This window comes from Hevea brasiliensis, chromosome 11 (genome assembly GCF_030052815.1).
Source record: "Hevea brasiliensis isolate MT/VB/25A 57/8 chromosome 11, ASM3005281v1, whole genome shotgun sequence".
Classification (NCBI taxonomy): Eukaryota; Viridiplantae; Streptophyta; class Magnoliopsida; order Malpighiales; family Euphorbiaceae; genus Hevea; species Hevea brasiliensis.
This window is the reverse complement of record NC_079503.1, coordinates 72,211,267-72,234,215: the sequence shown is the minus strand read 5'-3', so window position 1 is coordinate 72,234,215 and position 22,949 is coordinate 72,211,267. Positions and strand designations below refer to the sequence as shown.

At 35.7% G+C, this 22,949-nt stretch overlaps 1 protein-coding gene across 1 annotated transcript in view; it reads right to left on the bottom strand.

The window, feature by feature from the left end:
• Positions 1–5,697: 5,697 nt before the first annotated feature.
• Positions 5,698–22,949, bottom strand: part of LOC110654093 (uncharacterized) — a 34,255-nt gene continuing 17,003 nt past the window's right edge. The window contains exon 9 of the mRNA XM_058130124.1: positions 5,698–5,988. Within this exon, the coding sequence (XP_057986107.1) occupies positions 5,969–5,988 (20 nt within the window). The 3' untranslated portion in view covers positions 5,698–5,968. The remainder of the gene's footprint in view (positions 5,989–22,949) is intronic.

Genomic DNA, 22,949 nt, shown 5'->3' with positions numbered 1-22,949 from the left:
TCCTGTGGCTGAACGGGGAACACTAGACTTGATTCACTGACCTTTTCATGTAGTCATTTTACCAATATCTATTAATGACCGATCCACTCTATTTCGTTTACTTTGGTCTTATTCCATTTCATGACATCTTTGTCGAATTGCTGTTTACGTCGGCCTAATAGTTCGGCTATCTTCCTGACATGTTATTCAGGTCCTCTTTTTAAAAGAGACCTCTAAGTTGTAGCTACCTACGTTTACCCAACCATTTACATACTACAAAGAGTTAAAAAAAAACTGGTTTTCAGAAATTACGGAGATCAATAAAATGAACTGATCACTAAAAAAAAATGATTTGAGAGTGACTTTCTTTGGGATTGCTTGTGCAGAAATGGTCTAGATGTAAGAAGAACAAGTGAAATGCGGGAAATAAACGTAGACGCTTAATAAAACAGCAACATGAACTCTTATAACAATATTTTCTCTTGGGTTCTCTTGTACAAAATACCCTTGAAGAAAGTTGCAGATGTATGAAGAACAAAGGAAGTGCAGGAAACAAACGTAAGCGATGAGTGTGAACTCTTACTGTGAGGAGCCAAATATATTGAAATAAGCGTGAAGTGGTAAGCGGTGATGAAGATGGCGGATTGATCGGCTGAGAGTTGATGTCATCGTGAAACCAGAGATGCTTTAGCTAAAAGGTAGCAGGGTAAGAACCGGTGAAAGGAAGTTGAGCTTGAGCAGCGGAAAGGAAAGCGAGAGATGATGAGAGTATGACCGGATAATGAACAAGCTGAAATGTAGAGTTCCAATATTCAAAATCTTTTTCAAGAAAACACTCCTGAAAACTAGTTTCAAAAGTATTTTTAATCACTACAAAACAGCAGAGTAACAAACTGAATGAAGTTTCAGAGTTCCTCCACGATAATAGCAGCCTCTTGTCTATATTTTTTGTGTCCCCCTTTTTCGTCCCTTGAACAGTTTTTCATGCAGGTATTTATAGGAATCGGGTGCTCCCCATGAAGGGTCAGGATTCATTTTGAGGGAGATGGAGGGTCAAGATTTTGAAGTACATGATCGGATGTTTAGGAATTAAAGAGAATCAAAACGAATGGCTGAGATCGCTTCTCAAAATATTTGTCCTTTTCCTCTTTTAATCAAGCGGTCTTGAATCCTCTTGTCGGAATGATCGAGGTGAGAGTGAAAAACGCTGGTATTGTCGTCTTCTCTTTTGATCCAAGGGTTCATTCATCCTTACAAGTGAGATCAACGGTGGAGATTGGGATGTACAGGGTGTCATGACATACCACGGCACTGTCGACGTGCGGGCGATTCTTAGGCGTGCGGTGGAGATCTAAATGCAACGCTTTAACTACCTCGGCTCTGATTCTGACGACGGTTATTGGGATTTGTCTTATTCTTTTTGTCTTCCGATCCCTAGAGATCGCCCAAATGGTATATTTTGTTTTCAATGCAATTCGATCTCTAGAGATCACAGAAATGATGTGATCCAATGTTAATGTAATCCGATCTCTAGAGATCGCCCAAATGATGTAATCCGATCTTTTTGCAAATAAAGACTTTATTTTGCAGTTATCATCTTATTATTTTTGCATTGATTATTTTCCGGTCTCTAATGTGGTTATCCGATCTGGTTTACGATCTGAACGACACCTAACTGATCCTTTATTCAAAATATCTAACTTATTATGCCGATCTCCAATTAACCGATCTCAGAACATTCGGATATTTGAGAGAAGTGTCGAAACATTGTCGAGTCTCACCAATCGATCGCCGCCTAGAACCTCGCGAGCATTAAATGCTCGGACTAGTATAAATAGGGAGGGTTAGCCGGTTGTTCTCTCATTCCATTTTCAATCCCACTGCTCACAACCGAAGTTCTCTCATTTTCTCCGGTTTCTCAGGCCCGATTAGACTCAGTAAGGACTTTGATCTTCTTTTTTGTTTAATTTATTTTTTTCTTTTTAAAATGAGAGGTGCGGAAGTTCTGAGAGAGGCGAGCCCTCCTTCCATTGAGTTCTCTTGGTAATAGTCTGATGAAGAAGAAGCGATCGAATAGCGCGCAACTGGACCCCTTAGGGTCTGCTCAGTCGAAGTCGAATTCGTACCATTAAAGCGTCTGCGCCCTTCTTCAAGGAGAGAGACCCTTCCTATAGGCGAGCTTCCATCGGTTCTTCGGGAATCCGATCTACAATCGTTTGTTCAAGAATACAACATTTGTCCTGATTCATATGAGCTGATCAAGTGCCATGGCGATCTTCGTGTCGATCATTCTTTTGAAGAGGATGACATGGTCATGGTGTCTGAAGAAACGATTAAAGGCGATCGAGGTTCCCTCTAGCCGATTTCTATAAGGAGGTCCTAAAATTTCACGAATATCCATCGTTCAAATCCACCCCAACTCGTGGCGGATCTTGGTAGCTTTCGAGGTCTATGCCGAGCTAAGGGAATCGGACCTACGGCTAAAGTGTTCGCCAAGCTGCCAGGCTAACTCACCGAAAGGGCGATGACCACTTTGGTTCTTTCAGCGAAGCCTAATTGCGAGCTCTTTTCCGATCCGCCTCGTCTCTTAAGAACTAGAAGAATCATTTCTTCATTGTGAGGAGCAAAGATCCGAGCCGCTTTGAGGACTTCCCAGCGGTGGTGGTACCGGGGACCCTTGCTTCCGAACCATATTACCCTGAGCGAAGAGGAAAGTTTGATAGTGATGGATCTGAAGAGTGAGGCTGCCACTAAAAAGTATTCTTGTTTGGATTCGGAGACTGCCGAGCTGCACCATTGGACTGTTCAACTGCTCACTGGCCAAGACCGCGAACTTCCGCTCTCTAAACTCGGCATCGGGATATTATAAATCTCAATTCTCACGACCTTAGTGATCTCACTAACCTTTTCTTTGTGCGGTATGGCGGGTGGTGAGGGTTCAAGGAAGCGGAAGAAGGAGAGAGATCTCGGAAGATAAAGGAGATAAAGCGTTGAACGACTCCAAGCGCCCGATCCACGAACACAGGGAGATACAAAGTGATCCTCCCCAACCTTCGGTCGCCGACCACTGAAGCTACCCGATCTCCTCCTAGATCGGAGGAGCGACCTCCGACTCTTGCGATTGTTCCAAGCGAGGAAGGGGGCCTTCTCAAGCTCTAGGAGGACCTCTTCTCGGGCGCTCAAGTCTTGATCATTGCTTGAGGAATAACCGGACTGTCAGGAGAACTCGATTTCGCCAAAGTCACGGGGTCTACCATCTTCTTTCAGGAGGATCGGGACAGGCTATCCCAGAATTGTCTCGACGACATATTGACTCGGACCATGAGCTTAAACGTGGAGTGTCTGGTGAACCAGACCATGATCCGGGAGAGGATTCAGCGCCTGGGTAATGAGATCGGGAAGAAGAATCGGAGGTGGATTCCCTCCGATCCCAACTCTCATCTGCTCGGGATTATATATCTCAAGTCGAGGGACGGGCAAAGCTCCATGAAGACCGGTTGGCCGAACAGAATCGTGCTTTGGATGAGAGGGACCGTGCTCTTAAGGAAGTCCAGGTGCTTCATGCCAATGAAGCCGCTCAGGTCGCTCAACTTATAGAGGAACTTGAGGCGAAGGATAAGGAGCTTAAGGAGAAAGACAAGGAGCTTAAGGAGAGGGATGAGGAGATGGTGGCGGGAATAGTGAGGCCTATGTGAAGGCTCACAAGGATCTCTTGGCCGCACTCCGGGGCGTTACCCGGAAGAAGACTTTTCTTGGATGGCCGATGTGGCTCCCGAGGACAATGATGAAGACAGTGAGGATGAAGCCAGGGTGAGAGGGAGAGAGGAGTGATCCAAATGTAGATCAGTGGGGTGATCCCCACCGAATAACTTGTACAAATTATGACATGAAATGAAATGCCTTTTGTTCAATGAATGATTGTGATCGGAAAATTTTAAACCATTATTTATGCGAGTATTTGATTGTATGAGCACAAAACAAAAACTAAATGTGATTATTAATCTAAGTATGAGAGATCGGAAAGCACTTTGAACATGAGATCGGTAGGAAGAAATCTTTGACGAACTTGACCGAAAATTTAACTCGAACACTTAAGATCGGAATCGAACCAAAACTTTAGCTCTTAAACTTTCGGAAAGGAGGTCGGCAATAAAACTGGTAGGAAAAGATCTAGTGCCCGTTCATTTTATTCATCAACAGAGATCAGGAATATTCTTGACAGGTCCGGAAATCCGACATCGGGTTTGAGAGGTCGGTAAAATGATTTTGAGAGATCGGCGAGGCTTTAATGAATGTGAGGACTTAGCATTGATTCAATTCTCTGTGAGGAGAGATCGAAAATGTGACCGCCTATCAAGGAGGGACCGAAAACGTGATTAGCTGTTCAAAGAAAAGATTTTTTATTGATTCTAGGGATCGGCCAAAATATGGTGTCGACATTATGAAAAAGATTAAAATGCTAGAAATTATAATTAGAACCTATAATGAAATAATAAAACTTATGAATATTTAATGGTACTATGTGCCCATGTATTACCTAGACACGTGTGTTAGATTGAATATATTGACATACCAATAGGGTATTGTTTTAGCAGTAGTGCGAAAGACTTTATGCCTGTATTTATGGCTTTATGCTCACACTCATGGCTTTTATGTACGATTATGTGTTATTATGGCTTTTTAGCCAAACTGACTGCATACGTGGTTGACGTTCTGTGTCCCATGGTACGACGGCCCGAGACACCACTTTGTCCAATGCCAACGACCCGTTATCCAGTTTGGTCAGCCTGTCATAGGTTACTTGGGCAATAAAATTTATTGAAATGAGTTAAGAATATTAGCAACTAAAAATATTAGCAATTAAAGAAATGAGTAAGAATATTTAAAATAAATTAGATTAGTTTTTTAGTAGAAAGAATTGAAATGAATTGGAACGTTATTAAAATTTAATTATTATGAAATAATCTGCAATAACCTAGAAAGTATTGAATAAAATAATAAAAAGATTTACAAAAGAGATATAACTTAAATAAGCATTACAAATGCACTTATTTTCTTTTTATAATAATATAAAGTAAAGAATAATAATATTCTTAGAATTTTTAGGGATTGGATATTACTACTGTGAATTTTGGAATAAATTGCTTCTTAAGAGGAATAAATTAGAACGAAAGATAGTTGATACTAGAAGTAGTATATTAAATTAGATTAAATTCCAGAGTATCCAAAGTATAATTCATTTCTTTCTTTATTTTTATATATTATTTTCTTGTTATATTATCGCACCACTAAGTAGCAATGCTTAGCGCGATGGTTTTGTTTTCTCGCGCAGGTACTGAAGATAAAGCCAAGTGGATATTAGACTGAGATTGTAACACCCCTCACCTCACTACAGTGTAGCCATGCAAGGCATGCTACATTCGGTGCCGGAACACCCTATCTCATCTTACTTTATTCCTTTAATCATTTTCAAATTATTATCTTTTAATATCAATTTTTTTTTGAAAGATAAACCAGCGGAGTTTCTCTATTTTATTTCTATTTGGCGCATTTCATCATTCACCTGTTTGAAATTTTTAATAATATTTTACAATAAAAATCTCATTCATGCTAATCATAATTATCTCATCAATTATTCTCATAACCATCTCATATTTCAAATCTCAATCATATACCTCAATTTCATATTCATTTCTATGCATTTTCATTCATGCATAATTTATATATATAAATTCTCAAGTTTCATTAATTTATATGATTTACAAACTGATTACATAAATTCATAATTTACATAATCTACAAATTAATTACAGTTCCATAATCGGTATTTCAACATACAATTCATGATTTACATTACAAATAATAACTAATTATAATGTACAAAGTACATAATATGATCTATATGGGCCCTATCTACATGCATTGCTGAGGAGGTGACAACCTGGAATACTCAGCAGATCAGAACTCCAAAATCTCTGTTTAGTATTCGCTAGGCTTTAACTTCAGTACCTGCGCGAGGAAACGAATCCACCGCGCTAAGCATTGCTGCTTAGTGGTGCAATAATATAGCAAGAAAATAATAATATACAAATAAAGGTAGAAATAAACCATAGTTTGAATAATTTAGATTTATAATTAATTTAGTTTCTAATATTAACTATCCTTTATCCTGCCATATTCTTCTTTGGAGGTGCTCAGTTTAGAAATTTGCATTAATAATGTACCAGATACGAATAATCTAAAATTTAAACTTATACTTATATTCTTATGTAAGTCACATTTGTAATATTATTTAAGTTATAATTCTTCTACTAGTATTCTTATCACTTCCTTGATACTTTCTAAGTTGTTTATAATCTTTTCGTAATATTTAAAATTTTTTTGAAACTAATTTAATTTACTTCAAACCATTCTAAGAAACAAATTTTTGGAGCTAATCTAATTTATTTCAGAACTTCTTACTCATTTATTTGCTTTCTAACATTTTTAATTGTCAATATTCGTAACTTATTTTAATAAATTAGACTGCCCAAGTAACCTATGACAGGCTGACTAAATTGGATAACGGGTCGTTGGCACTGGACACCGCGGTGCCTCAGGCCGTCATATCATGAGACGTAGAACGTCAACCACGTATGCAGTTAGTATGGCTAAAAAGTCATGATAACACATAATCGGGCATTAAGCCATGAGTGCAGGCATAAAGCCATGAATGCGAGCATAAAGCCATGAATACGGGCATAAAAGCCATGAATACGAGCATAAAGCCATGAATACAGGCATAAAGCCTTTCGCAGTACTACTAAAAAAATACCCTATTGGCATGCCAATCTATCCAATCTAACACACATGTCTAGGCAATACAAGAGCACATAATATCATTAAATATTAATATATTATATTTTATGACTTCATTATTTCATAATAAATTTCAATTATAATTTATACATTCATTTGATCATTTATATGATCACAATTCACATTAATTATCCTTTTATACCATTGTACTCAAAGTACTTTTCCTTTCTACAATAATAAGAACTAATGTCTCATTCATATATTAATATGATTCATTTATTTATTCTTTATGTCATTCATATTGATCACAATTCAAAACAATGATTACATGTACCATTATATTCAAAACATTTTTCCTTTCTCATTTATACATTCAAAAATCAACTTATGTAATTATAAATTTTATATTTCAAGTTGAATTACTAACATTTTATGAATTCTATTTGTGATGGGTATATAAGTCATAACTATCTATTCACATCAATTAGGTGACTTACTTTTCATATTTCAAGCAATCCATGAACATTTCATGGATTTCAAATTTATGGCCTTAATTTCTCTTTAACAATTTTTACTAGGATGCATAGTCCACATTTGTCATACAATTCTAAGTATTTAAGCTTAGAATTGGTTTTAGGTCTTCATCTTAGTTTGCTAATCATGTTGATTACTATTCACCTTAGTAGTCAACCAAAATGTTGACTTTTTCATATTTAATGGATATGTTAATTCTAATTACACCAAGATCCCATATTTTGAGTTTTACATTTGCTAGTATTAATTGTCAATTGCAATTTAAAGTCCCCTAGATGCATTTCTAAATTTTCAGTTTTGATTACCTAAGTTTACTGTTCCATTGGACAATTTTACAGTGAAAACTGGCCTAACTTTTCTTCATCAAAGTTGTTTCTTATTGTGTCTTCTTTAATTCCCTTTTTGAATCACTCCATTTGGAGTTTTGTAGCTCAAGTTATGGTCATTTTACCATAACTGGCCGGAGTGACCTGTACCCAGAATTTCTGGGCAATTTAGTTCTGCCAGATTTGGTGACCTGAGTTTGGTTGGCAATTTGACTAGGTTATGGTCAGAATTTGGATTTATGTTCTCAATGAAAGTTGTTGGGCTATGTCTCAGCTATCTTCTGGTAAAATTTTAGGTCAATTAGACCTTTCTACGCTGAGTTATGACCAAATGAATAAATACTATTTATTTGGTCATTTTGCCTAGGCAGAATGTAAGTCACCCAGATTATGACAATTTTTAGGTCAACTTGGTTTGGTTTTCTGGGCAGTGTTTCTTCACTAAAGTTGTGCCATTATGTGTCTAGTTTCATGTTCAGTTAGCCTTGCACCAATTGAACCTATACAACTCCATTTATGGCTACCTAAACCTGCTGGACTCTCAACTAGTCCTGCAGGTCACCAAGGGCAGCATGCCTAAACTCAACTCTACTATCCTTACTCAATTCAATTCCTCCTCACACACATTCAACTGGTCACTAATTGACCATTACAAGGTTAACATACCATTACATAAGCAAAACTCTAATTTTTCATAAACCCTAATTTCCAAAGTGTCCATTCATGCATATACATCAATTAAACATACTAATTCATTATCACTCTACATATACACTTCAAACACCACCTCTAATCCACTTTAATCCATCAAAATAATCAGAACTACTTTCCCCCATAAAGCTGCCAAAAATTTTAGTTGGTCCATACATGGAGATTTGCTTTTAATTTCTTGAATTTCTTACTAATTCCATACACCTAACTTCAAATTTAGAGAGAAAAATGGAGAGATATAGCACTAACCTCTTTGAGCAGAATTTTTCCCAAGCTTAAACTTCACTTTTCTTAATTTTCTTAGCTGCCAAAAACCTTCCCAAGAGGTAGGGACAATTTTTAATGAAAAGAAGTTAGGGTTTAGTGGTGAAAAATCAAGGTTTGGAAAAGAGAGAGATGAAAGCTTCTTCAATGGAGGTGAGGAAAGGGAGGCTGCCGGGAAATTGAAGAAGACAATCTGATTTCCTTTTATTTTATCCCTATTTATTTAGTTTTTATCTTCTTTAAATGCTTGTCAAGTTGTGATTGGGTGGAGAGTGTTTAATGACATCATATGATGTCATAATTCCTAATTTCTTTTATTTTTCTTTCCTTTTCTTTTTTACTCATTTCCAATTCAATTTTTAGCAATATTTATTCATATTTTATGTCATAATAATTATTTACTTAACTAGACCAGTCGGCCAAAAATCGTCTCTGAAGGCGAAATGACCAAAATGCCCTCCGTTTGGCTTAACAGACTAAAATTGTCTGTATCGATCTAAAAAATTTTCTAAGTCTTTTCTTGGCATTCTAATGCCATAGAAACCTCAATGACTCTTCTTTGGAGTCCCAAAAATTATTTGATGAATTTTCTCCCGAGTCTAGGACTCCTAGTTGCGAGAACAGCAACTTCCCACTAGGTTACCCATCACTAGGGCACCGGCTCATTTAACTTGATTGTATTTTATTTCTAAAATTTTTCCTATATTTCTCTTGTTAATATTTGAGTTAATTATAGTTCCTTACTTTAGTTTAAATATTTTTTCCAAACGTTCTAGCTGTCCGGACCGACACCGGTCACCTGAACAGTTGAATGTACGGAATTGCTACGGTGAGGGTGTTATAGAGATTTTAGAGTTCTGATCTGCAGAGTGTTCAAGGTTGTCACCTCATCAGCAATGCATGTAAATAGGGCTCACATTAGTCATATTATGTATTTTTTGTATTACAATTATTTCATATGTTGTAATGTAAATTAGGAAATTGTATGTAATATGCACCTGATGTAAAGTATGAATTTATGTAATTAGTTTGCAAATTATGTAAACTAATGAAGATTGAGAATTTTGATACATAAATTAAGTCCAAATGGATATGTATGCAAATGAGGTTGCAAGATTTGAATGTGTGATGAGATTTTATTTGTAAAATATTATTGAAATTTCAAGTAGGTGAATAGCGAAATACGCTAAATGGTAAAAGAAACAGAGGAAACTCAGCTGGTTTCTCTATAGAAAAATAATTAATATTAAAAAATAATGAGAATAAAATTTTTAAAGGAATTAAGTAAGATAAAATAGGGTGCTCCGGCACCAAGTGTGACATGCCTTGTTTGGCTACACTATATTCGAGTGAGGGGAGTTACACCTATTATACTGGCAAACTACTTCCATGTCTGTCAGTAATCAAGATGAAGGTACACATGATTCTGAGTCACATAAAGTATCTCTAATAGCGACTGATACTCTTCTATCATTGGAGTTGTATTGATGTCATTAAAAAAGAAGACCCTATAAACGGTATTCCATGTGGACAGTAATGCCTTAAGAGCAGAACCTTATACTTTAATCTATATCAAAGTAGCAATTTTCCCATACTTCTTCTCAAACAATCCTTAGGTGTGTAGAGGAAGCGATTTCCAGCAATTAAGCAAACCGTCAAGACTGGCTAATCTCGCTTCAATCTTATCATGGTTAAGTGGAGGTAATGAATGAGCCCCTAAGTCAATGTCCCCTTCTTTAGCTTATGAAGATTCTGAATTTTTTTATTAAACTATGCCATTGTTGAACATTTCATTCTCATCTTGTGATCTCATCAGTTGATTGGCTTGAAGATGCCATTGAAACTACTCTTGTTTACCCTTCGTAAACAAATATCTTATGAAACCCGCTTCTAAAAAAACTAAAATATCATATTAGAAAATGATTATGATTATACATGCATGATCAAAGTAATTTCGAGTCATACTATTAAGGTAGATGATACTTATACATTTATCAAAGTAGGAAGATGCTTAGACTACTTAAATAGTACGTTTCGAAATTACCTTAATGTTGACCCCATGTAGCTCAAAATGAGCATTGATTTTGATGATAACAAAACTCAAAGAGAATCTATCTAACCTAACTTTAAAGTGATGTGTAGATTCTTTGTCTTATATATCTAAGGAGAAAGGATACTCAAAGGCATTTCAAGACAAATCCAAAATGAGAAAAGAACAAGACTATGGAAGCCAAGACTCAAAGAAAAGGTATGAAAGGCATAGTATTAGAGATTGAGTCTTAGGTCTTTTGTAAAAAGAATGGATGAGAATTTAGTTATATGGAGCTCAAAAATGAAATTTTATTTTCTGATTACTTTTTCTCATCATGACCGTGGACACTACTATTAAACATTTTTAAGGTCTAAATCATTTTACATTGTAAGTTGAGACACGCAGCTGTTGACTTAGTTTGCTAACTGGTTTGCTAAATTTTTTAGTTTGCTAATGAGTTTGCTAAAAAAGTTAGTTTACTAACCAGTTTACTGACTGCTACTAAAATTTCATTAGTTTGCTAATGTATCAGAGCTGCTCAACTTCGCACAAAAGGACAAAATAACGGCTATTTTGTCTTGGGCAGTGTGTATAACGTTACAAAAGGGTTTCAAACGGTCTAAAATGATTTGAGACTACAAATACACCTCCTTTACTTCATTTACACTTGATGAAAGCCTACATTTGAACTCCAACATTGATTTTTCATTTATTGCTTTCATTCAAAAGCTTTAAAGATTTTGAGCTTCCATTGGCAAATCAACTCATCTCTTCTTTATAGTTTGATTTCTATTGAGTAAGAGTGAGTGTTACAATATTGAATTGCATTTAAGAGAGGTTGTACAAGCACCTATTGAAGCTTGAGAGAGTAAGTGCTTGTGATAGCATTTGTGAAGGTTTCAAGCTACCTTGGTAAAAGCTTGGTGTTTAAAAGTTGTAAAGAACTTTTGGTCTCTTGCCTTCAAAAGAGCAAATAGTGGAGAGAAGACTCAAAGAGGGTTCTTTGAGAGAGTGGATGTAGGCTAGTTAAGCCGAACCACTATAAAAATCATTATGTTTGATCTCTCTAACCTTGACCTCTTTACTTTTGTGCAATTTAAATTTTTCCTTATATACATGATATTGAATGTTGGTTGAATAGATTGAATTGATAAATTTGTGGACATATTGAGTGACTTGAAAAATTAGTTGTCTATTGTATGATGGATGCTTTGTCAAATATTGCCATATACTTTGATTGAGACTTGAATTGCAACTTAGGAACACATTGTTGAAGCACATATTACTTTCATTTTATATAGAGAAGCACCTAGTTGAACAAAGCCACAATTTTTCATTAGGCTACAAGCAAGGGTCGAAAAATTGTTAAAGTCCAATTCACCCCCCTCTTGGACTATTTTGGGACAACAAATTGTTATCAGAGCTTGTCTCTCTTGCTTAGGGTCTTACAACCTTAGAGTGATCCACAATGGCTAGTTCATCTAGTAATTCTGCCGGTATACCCGCACCATTAGTTGAAGGCTACTCAATCACTAGACCACCACTCTTCAATGGCACTAATTATTCATTTTGGAAAGTAAGAATGAGAAATTTCATACAATCTGTAGATATTGATGCATGGAGAATTATTAAAAATGGTCCACATGTTCCTCAAAAGAATGGTCCAGGAACTACAAAGGTTCCAAAACTTGAAGATGAATATGATGACAATGATTGGAAGAAAATTTCTATAAATGCTAAAGCTATTAATATTTTGCATTGCTCACTTGACCTTAATGAATATAATCGTGTTTCAGGATGTCAATCTGCTAAGGAAATTTGGGATAAGTTTGAAGTGACTTATGAAGGAACTGATGTTGTTAAAGAGTCCAAAGCAAACCTTCTTATTCGAGATTATGAGCTGTTTGAAATGAGGCCAGGGGAGTCAATTGCGGATATGAGTACAAGGTTTACTGATCTTGTAAATCTTCTCAAAGCACTTAGTAAAAGATTTGAGGAAGCTGAACTTGTGAAGAAAATTCTTAGATCACTTCCAAAGTCTTGGGAAGCAAAGACAACAGTTATCCAAGATACCAAAGATTTTAAAACATTCACCTATGATGAACTCATTGGTTCTCTCATTGCACATGAGATGGTATATAAAAAGGATGAAGTTGAAATTGAGCAAAAGAAGAAGAGAAGTATTGCTCTCAAGTCAAACATAGATGAAGATAAGAAGAAAGGAGTTGCATTCAAAGCTGATTCTAGTAACAACTCAAGTGCTTCAAGTGAAGATGATGATGAAATGGCTATGCTTGCACGAAAATTTAAAAGAGCTTTCAATAAGGGAGGAAGCAAATACAAGAAATTCTTGAAAAAGTATACTCCCAAGGATAAACATTTCAGAGATTCAAAAGAAGAAATTGTATGTTATGAGTGTCACAAACCTGGACATATCAAGCCCAAATGTCCATTACTCAAAAAGAAGAAAGGAAAAGAAGATAGGAGCAAGAAAGCTATGAAAGTAGTATGGAGCAACAGTGAAGAATCTTTAAATGATGAATCAAGTGACAAAGAGACTGCTCTTCTTTGTATGATGGCACTTGAAGAGAAAGTCGAGAGTTCACAAAAGGAAGAAGAAAGTGACAATGAGGTAAATTCTTATAAATCTCCTAATGTAGAAGAACTTGAACTTGCATTTGCTAGAGTATATGATGAGTATAGAAATTATAAGAGAAAATGCAGTAAAATGAATTTAGAGATTGAATCATTGAGATCACAAAATATTGCTATGTCCAATGTGTATAAAGAAAATGAATTTTACAAAGGACAAATTGCTTTGTTTAAAGAACTAGACTTAGAGTTAAAAACCTCAAAAGAAACTTGTGAAATGGTTATTGAGAAAAATAAAGTTCTTGAAGCTAAAGTAGAGTCTTTGACAAATGATTTGGCAAAATTTACAAAAGGAAAAGAAACTCTAGATGTACTTCTTGGAAACCAAAGAATTTCAAATGAGAAATATGGAATTGGTTTTGATGGTTTCATGAACTATGACAAGTACAAGAATCATTTCATTAAAGCATCTACATCCTCCTTGCCTAATGTTACATGTTATTATTACAATAAAAGAGGTCATATGATTAGCTCTTGTGCACTTAGGAAAGGTCATCTTAAGGTAAAGAAGGTATGGGTACCAAAGGGAACCTTACCTAAGGTCACTAACCCCCAAGGACCCAAAGTTGCTTAGGTACCTAAAGCTCAGTGATTAAATTTCAGGTTTGTTTCAAAGGGATGAAGGAAAGTGATAAATGGTATATAGATAGTGGTTGTTCAAAGCACATGACTGGTGAAAAGGATAAGTTTTCAAAAATCACAATGAAAGATGGAGGATATGTAAAATTTGGAGATAAAGGGAAAGGAAAAATAATTGGAAATGGCACAATTGGAACCAAACCTTGTATTGAAGATGTGCCGCTTGTTGAAGGATTGAAGTACAACTTGCTAAGTGTAAGCCAACTTTGTGATAAAGGTTTTCAGGTAAAATTCACTTCTTCTCTATGTACAATCAATAACTTAGATAATGACACATTGTTCATTGCCAATAGATCCAATAATGTTTACTTGCTTGACATGAATAATTTTGAAACTAATCATGGTACATGTCTAGTATCTCATGATAACTCTAGTTATTTGTGGCATAGAAGACTGGTCATGTAAGCATGCATACACTCAAAATTGTCTAAGAAAGAACTTGTTAATGGTCTTCCTAAGATTAATTATGAAAATGAATTTCAATGTAGAGCATGTGCACTAGGAAAGCATACTAGAGCATCTTTTAAATCTAAAAATATTGTGTCTACCACTAGGCCATTAGAATTGCTTCATCTTGATTCATTTGGACCCGTAACTCCTACTAGTCTTGGTGGAAAGTCATATGCTTTAGTTATTGTTGATAACTATTCAAGATATACATGGACATTTTTCCTTGCTCATAAAGATGAAACTTTTGAAAAATTCACCTCTTTTAGTAAAATGGTTCAAAATGAAAAAGGCTTTTGCATCTCATCTATAAGAAGTGACCATGGAACTGAATTTGAAAATCATTTGTTTGAGAAATATTGTGATAAACATGGAATCAATCATAATTTTTCAGCTCCTAGAACACCACAACAAAATGGGGTAGTGGAAAGGAAAAATAGGACTTTGCAAGAAATGACTAGAACTATGTTGAGTGAAAATAATTTGCCAAAATACTTTTGGGCTGAAGCTGTTAATACATCTTGCTATGTGTTGAATAGAGTTTTGATTAGACCAATTTTGAAAAAGACCCCCTATGAGCTGTGGAAAGGAAGAAAACCAAATATCTCATATTTCAAAGTATTTGGTTGTAAGTGCTACATTTTAAATAACAAGAATGATAACTTGAAGAAATTTGATGCTAAATCCGATGAAGGAATCTTTCTTGGGTATTCAACAAAGAGTAAAGCCTATAGAGTGTTCAATAGAAGAACTTTGGTTATTGAGGAAACTATTCACGTTTTGTTTGATGAGACTAACCCTTCTATCAGAAGGAAAAATGTTTGTGATGATAATAATGAGCAGGTTTTTAAAAAAGAAAATATAATATCAAGTCAAGAAATGGAACAAATTGATGACAAAGATGAAGAAACTCAAGGAGATACTACAATAGATGTCCATGATGCCAATGAAGATCAAATTAATGAAGAAATGCCAAATTTGGAAGAATTACAAGTAAATGAGCCTCAACATGAAGATTTGCCTAAAGAATAGAGATTCCATAGAAATCATCCCCAAGAAGACATTATTGATGATCCATCTCAGAGGATGATGACTAGAGCTCAATTGAGAAGATATTTTGGTAATGTTGCTTTTGTTTCACAAATTGAACCTAAATGTTTTGAAGATGCTCAAAATGATGAAAGTTGGATTCTTGCCATGCAAGAAGAACTAAATCAATTTGAGAGAAATAAAGTTTGGAATTTAGTACCTAAACCAAAAGATCATTCAATTATTGGTACTAAATGGGTTTTTAGAAACAAAATGGATGAAAAAGGCAATGTTGTTAGAAATAAAGCTAGACTAGTGGCTCAAGGCTACAATCAAAAGGAAGGGATTAATTTTGATGAAACCTTTGCTCCGGTTGCTAGAATTGAAGCTATTAGAATGTTGTGTACCTTTGCATGTTACAAGGATTTTATGCTTTATCAAATGGATGTCAAGAGTGCATTTTTAAATGGTTATATTGATGAGGAAGTGTATGTTGCACAACCTCCAGGCTTTGAAAATCATGAGCATCCAAATCATGTTTATAAACTTACTAAAGCTTTATATGGTTTAAAGCAAGCTCCTAGAGCATGGTATGAAAGGCTTAGTAAATTCCTTTTACAAAATGATTTTCAAAGAGGCAAAGTGGATACAACACTTTTTGTTAAGAAGCATCATAATGATATGCTCATTGTGCAAATTTATGTTGATGATATAATATTTGGTGCTACTAACGAATCTCTTTGCAAAAAATTTTCTAAGATTATGCAGAATGAATTTGAAATGAGCATGATGGGTGAGCTCACATTCTTCCTTGGACTTCAAATTAAGCAAATGAATGATGTCATCTTCATAAATCAATCAAAGTACATCAAGGATATGCTAAAGAAATTTAAAATGGAAGATTTGAAGAGCATGGGCACTCCTATGAGTTTCAACAATCAAAATTGACAATGATGAAAAAGGTAAAGAAGTGGATACAAAGCTTTATAGAGGTATGATTGGCTCTCTTTTGTACCTTACTGCATCTAGACCAAACATACACTTTAGTGTTTGCTTGTGTGTAAGATTTCAATCATGTCCAAAAGAATTCCATTTAAGTGCAGTTAAAAGGATCTTTAGATATCTCATTGGCACATACTCAATTGGTTTATGGTATCCAAAATGTGAATCATTTAATCTTGTTGGTTATAGTGATTCTGTTTTGCTGGAAGTAGACTGGATAGAAAAAGTACTTCAGGTACTTGTCAATTTCTTGGTCTTGCACTAGTTTCTTGGCACAGTAAGAAACAAACTTCAGTAGCTTTAGAAGGGAAATTGGTATGTGTAAACTATTTGTTTGAAATTTAATTCATAATAATTTCATGTTTTACATTTTGTTTAATATGTGAGTGATCTGCTGTAATATAAGTTTGCTAAGAAATCTTTAAAGAATATTAGCTAACTTGTTTGTGTACTCGTGAAATTAGTTTACTAAGTTGTATGCTAATATTGCATGACTAAAATTAATTTGCTATATCTTGTACTGTTCAAATTTCAAACCGAAAGGTGATTGTTCTTGAAATTTTCTGGGTGTCTAGCAATGCATTTATCTTTTCACATTTGATATCACACTCTCAGTGCTGTGTCAGACATGTAGAAATGTTTATTTGTGCATATAGGGATAGATAGACTTGTTTGAAATATAAAATAAAAAAAAAGGGGAAAACAGATTCAGTTGAAAGTACAGTGTAACTGAAAAGCGCGGGACTCAAGAGGACTTAAACCCTCTGCCACACGAAACCCCCACGCTCTCTCTCTCCTCTGCATCGATTCCCGACACCTCCCAAAACAAACCCATTCTCTCTTTCCGGTGAAATATACCCTAACCCATCAAATATCTCGACTCTCCTTTCCTCTTTCACTCTTCATTCACTGAAAAGCCATTATCAGATTTCATTTTCTATGGCTCGCGCCAAACGAAAGTCCTCTGTTGCTGTGGCTGCTTCATCTTCCTCCTCAGCCTTCGACGATGTCCCTATCGCCACATTGCGAAAGAAATTGAAAGGGAAGAAAACCTTACCTGCATCAAAATCAGCTAGTGAGTCTTCAAATCCATCCAAGGGTGTCGAACCCCCTATATCGACGCCAGAAAAGAAAAAGAAGGGACAAAAGCAAGGGATTGATACCCAGCGAAAAATGCGTGCCGTAAAATCTTCGGGTTCAGTGGATAAAGCACTGTTGGATTGCAAATTTATCAAATGGGAGTACTTTAATCAGGTAAACTTTCAATTCAAAGAGCTTTTTGAGTTTCAAGGATGGTTTGATGTGTGTGAATTTGCAAATGAGTATTACCCTAGGCTTGTTCAAGAGTTTTACTGGACTTTGAGAACAGTTGATGATGAGGACAAATTTGAAGTGATTTTGAATAACAGTACATATGGTGTTTCTGTTGAACTGATAGCTACGGCTTTGAAATTGCCTAATGATGGAAATAAAATTTCCACACATAAGGATGTTGCTAGGGTAGCAGGATTCAATTTGGTTGAGTTTGAAAATGAGGTGTTCCCTGCTAACACTGCTAAAAATGAAAAGTCCATTAGTACAAAAGCACTTCAACATATCAAAATCATTCACAGTATGGTGAACTACATTTTCTGTCCTAAATCTGGAAGCTATGGTTATTTGAGTCACTTGGACATGCGTATTATGTGGCACATTGTGAATAAAGTTAGGATGAATTTGGCTTATTTAATTTTCAAAAACATGTGCAAAGCTTATGGGATTGGAAAACTGCCGTATGCACATCTTTTGTCTGCTGTGTTTAAAGAGCTGAATGTGAATGTCTCTAAGGAAAGCTCTAGGACTGATTTGATGGTGCTTAGAGAAATACACTCAGACACTGATGGGAGAAAGAAAAGGTTTGAAAAGGGTGGTTCCTCCTCTGCTAAGGTTGGTTCTGATTCTGCTAGTGAATTTTTGAGTGAAATTCAAGGGATAAAAGCTATTGTCAATGAACAATTTAGTTCAACCAATCAGTCCATTGACATTCTGAGAAAATATGTGGATGTGATTGACTATAAAGTAAGTCACTTGCTTACTCAAAATGAGGAATTGAAGAGGCTAATTATGGATCTTCAGCAGGCCAAGGAAACTGGTGTTCCAACTAAAGTTGAGGCTGCTACTCAAGTCTCTGCCGATAAGGGTGAAAGCAATAAGGTTGGTGAGTCTCCTGCTGCTATGGCCCATGAAAGTGACCAAGTAGCAGAACCTGAGCTTGAACCTGCAGTAGACGCCCCTGTTGAGCATGCTAGTGACCAGGTCATTGAACCTGAGATTGGCCCTGCAGCTGATATACCTACTGAGCATGATGGTGAAAAGATTGTGGAAACTGAAGGTGAGCTACCAAAGGATGGTGAAAAGGTTGTAGAATCTGAAAAGGTTGTTGAAACTGCTGTTGAAACTGCTGCTGCCCCTACACAGCAGAAGGAAGCTTCTCTCTAGGATCACCAAGAGAGTGCTCCAACTCAGCTATCTGCAGTTGCTGCCCCTGCAGCCAAGAAAGGGAGAAAAAGAACTAAATCCACCATGTCAAATCCATACCAAACCCTAGCTGCTGCTCTTCAACCACCTTCTGATGAAGATGAGGCACAGAAAGGTGATCAAGTGGCTGACCAAGGAACTCAGCCACCTATTGTCAAAATCACCAGGAAGAAGTTGGTGCCTTCCAAATCCACTCGAAGGAGCAAAAGACTTAAATGATTCCCATCTAATCTGGATTTTTAGTTTCCTATTTGCATATTTAGTTTACTAGTCTGTTTGCTAATATTGGTTTTTAGTTTGCTACTGTTCACTTTACTGCATTCACATTTGGGCTAACATGATTCTTTTTTGGTTCTTTTCTCCTGTTTCCTTTTTGATTGATGACAAAAAGGGGGAGAATAGAATGTGTTGATACAAATAGGATGGATATGATGGATATGAACATATGAATGTGTATGAATATGTGTTTATAAAATGGATATGAATGTGTTGATACTTGTGTTGATGGATATGTGTTTATACTTGTGTTTATACTTGTGTTGAGAATATTGTGAACATGCTTTATAGCATAAACTCAGGGGGAGCTTGTGTACAGAAAATAGATTTCTTGGAAATTATGTGCATATATTTAGGGGGAGCATTTTCGGCATACTATACTGCTTAGATTTACATACTCACATAATCTTTCACATACTTTTATTTTTTATTGTTGATTCAGTTGAGTTTTGTCATCATCAAAAAGGGGGAGATTGTTGACCCCGTGTAGCTCAAAATGAGCATTGATTTTGATGATAACAAAACTCAAAGAGAATCTATCTAACCTAACTTTAAAGTGATGTGTAGATTCTTTGTCTTATATATCTAAGGAGAAAGGATACTCAAAGGCATTTCAAGACAAATCCAAAATGAGAAAAGAACAAGACTATGGAAGCCAAGACTCAAAGACAAGGTATGAAAGGCATAGTATTAGAGATTGAGTCTTAGGTCTTTTGTAAAAAGAATGGATGAGAATTTAGTTATATGGAGCTCAAAAATGAAATTTTATTTTCTGATTACTTTTTCTCATCATGACCGTGGACACTACTATTGAAACATTTTTAAGGTCTAAATCATTTAACATTGCAAGTTGAGACACGCAGCTGTTGACTTAGTTTGCTAACTGGTTTGCTAAATTTTTTAGTTTGCTAATGAGTTTGCTAAAAACGTTAGTTTACTAACCAGTTTACTGACTACTACTAAAATTTCATTAGTTTGCTAATGTATCAGAGCTGCTCAACTTTGCACAAAAGGACAAAATAATGGCTATTTTGTCTTGGGCAGTGTGTATAACGTTCCAAAAGGGTTTCAAACGGTCTAAAATGATTTGGGACTATAAATACACCTCCTTTACTTCATTTACACTTGATGAAAGCCTACATTTGAACTCCAACATTGATTTTTCATTTATTGCTTTCATTCAAGAGCTTTAAAGATTTTGAGATTCCATTGGCAAATCAACTCATCTCTTCTTTATAGTTTGATTTGTATTGAGTAAGAGTGAGTGTTACAATATTGAATTGCATTTAAGAGAGGTTGTACAAGCACCTATTGAAGCTTGAGAGAGTAAGTGCTTGTGATAGCATTTGTGAAGGTTTCAAGCTACCTTGGTAAAAGCTTGGTGTTGAAAAGTTGTAAAGGGCTTTTGGTCTCTTGCCTTCAAAAGAGCAAATAGTGGAGAGAAGACTCAAAGAGGGTTCTTTGAGAGAGTGGATGTAGGCTAGTTAAGCCGAACCACTATAAAAATCATTGTGTTTGATCTCTCTAACCTTGACCTCTTTACTTTTGTGCAATTTAAATTTTTCCTTATATACATGATATTGAATGTTGGTTGAATAGATTGAATTGATAAATTTGTGGACATATTGAGTGACTTGAAAAATTAGTTGTCTATTGTATGATGGATGCTTTGTCAAATATTGCCATATACTTTGATTGAGACTTGAATTGCAACTTAGGAACACATTGTTGAAGCACATATTACTTTCATTTTATATAGAGAAGCACCTAGTTGAACAAAGCCACAATTTTTCATTAGGCTACAAGCAAGGGCCGAAAAATTGTTAAAGTCCAATTCACCCCCCTCTTGGACTATTTTGGGACAACACCTAAAAACATAAAAATGTTTAAATAAAGTAAAGGAAAAAGAAAGCATGTCCCTTTTGTCCTAGAAATGGGATAACCTGACACTAGGTGAGTGCTATCTAATAGGATGGCTCTACCCCTTGGGGTGGTTTACTATGGCTTTTGACTAATGTGATAGTTCCATTCGAGGGCTAATTTGCTAAGGTTTAAAGGTTCCTAAATTGTCCCTACAGTAAACAGTAGAGCCTCATTTCATTATCATGATACTAATAGAAAAATCCTCGAGTATCACAATGAATGAAACGAGTTCCAATCTGAGTGAAAGTCTTCGCGGATATAATGGAGAAACCCATGAGTACCACTATATGACTTTCTCTTATTCCCTAAGGGTAAGAAATTAGTGTGCTTAGTGCTCGAGCGGAGAATCCTGAGGTCACAATAGATGAGGAAGATCTCTGGTTCAACCTCAACCAAGCTGAAGTCCTTAAGGAGCATGCTTACATCTGAATGGCTAAATATAAATAAAATATGGCTCGAATGTATAACCAAAAAGTGAAACACCGATCTTTCATAGTTGGAGATTTGACGATGAAAGAAGCATATGCCTCAGGAGGAGTTGTCAGGCCAGTAAGCTCGGCAGTAACTGGGAGGGTCCCTATGTTGTATCTAAAGTCATTCGCCCTGGATCATATGAGATTGCATACCTTATCATTGATGGGAAATTCCAACAAAACTTAGGATTTCACAGATGGTGGACGTGAGGGTATGTGGCTTAGGTGTCAAGTGTTAGGTTGTAAGTTAAATTATAAAGTTTCTTCTTGGGCAACATGAACTTTGGCAGCTGAAAGTTTGGTTTTCAACAGCTGAAGGTCCCTTTACTATCGAGACTTGGTTTTGGACAACATGGACTTTAACAGCCAAAGCTAGGCTTTTGGCAGCTGAAGGTCTTTCCCAATTTAGGGTATAGAAGGCTTAGTTGACAAAATTTCAAGGAAGAATCTTGAAATTTCATCCGACAAGTACCCTTTTTTCCTCTGTTTTCTCTCTTCTTTCTTTTTCTTATCAAGATAAGTTAATTAAGTTAAAAGATTTTTCTTGGATTGGTTTTGCATGTTGGAGTATGTGTAAAGAATAAAGAACTTCAAAGAGATTTTCCTTACTAGGAAAGAGTTGAAGTTGAAGCTTCAAAGGGGGTAAGTCTTTCTCACTTTTTCTTTCCTTTTCTTTTGCATGTGTGTTTTTGAGATAGATTGTTACCCAAAAGCTTAATTTTGTTATGTGACTAAGCTTTTGGAATTAGGGTTTTAACTCACTAAAAGAGATTAGCCAAATGATGTTTAAATTAAGGAGAATTTTTTTTCTACACATAGTTTCCTTTACAATTGGTAGTTACATATGGTATTGAAGTATTATTCCTTTTGTTTGGATTATTTTCTTCAAGATTAAAGTTGGAAGAGGTTTGAGAAACCTTGGGGTTTTGTTATATGGTTGGATGCATGTAGCATCCTTCTTAGTTTTTGAGATGTGGCATGAGTAAGGAAAGGGTTGATATGTTTTATTGGTGTTTTGGAGAAAAAAAAAATAGTATTGATTGTGTTTTTGGCTTTGGGTTTGCTGTAAAATTCAAATAGGGATTTCTGAAAATTCCCAGGTTCGGCTGCCCTGAGCTATTATTTTAATAACCAGAGTTGGTTTTGTTTCTCAAAAGTTTTTTGGGGATTTTAGAGTTCGGCAATCGAAGTAGCTACTATTTTGAAAGGCAGATTTGGTTACGGACTTCAGTAGCCGAAGTAGCTATTGCATATCGAAGGCATTTAAAGTCAGGACTTCGATCACCGAAATCCCTTACTTTGACAGCCAAAGTTGTTTCTACCAACAACTTTCCTTGTCTGTTTTTA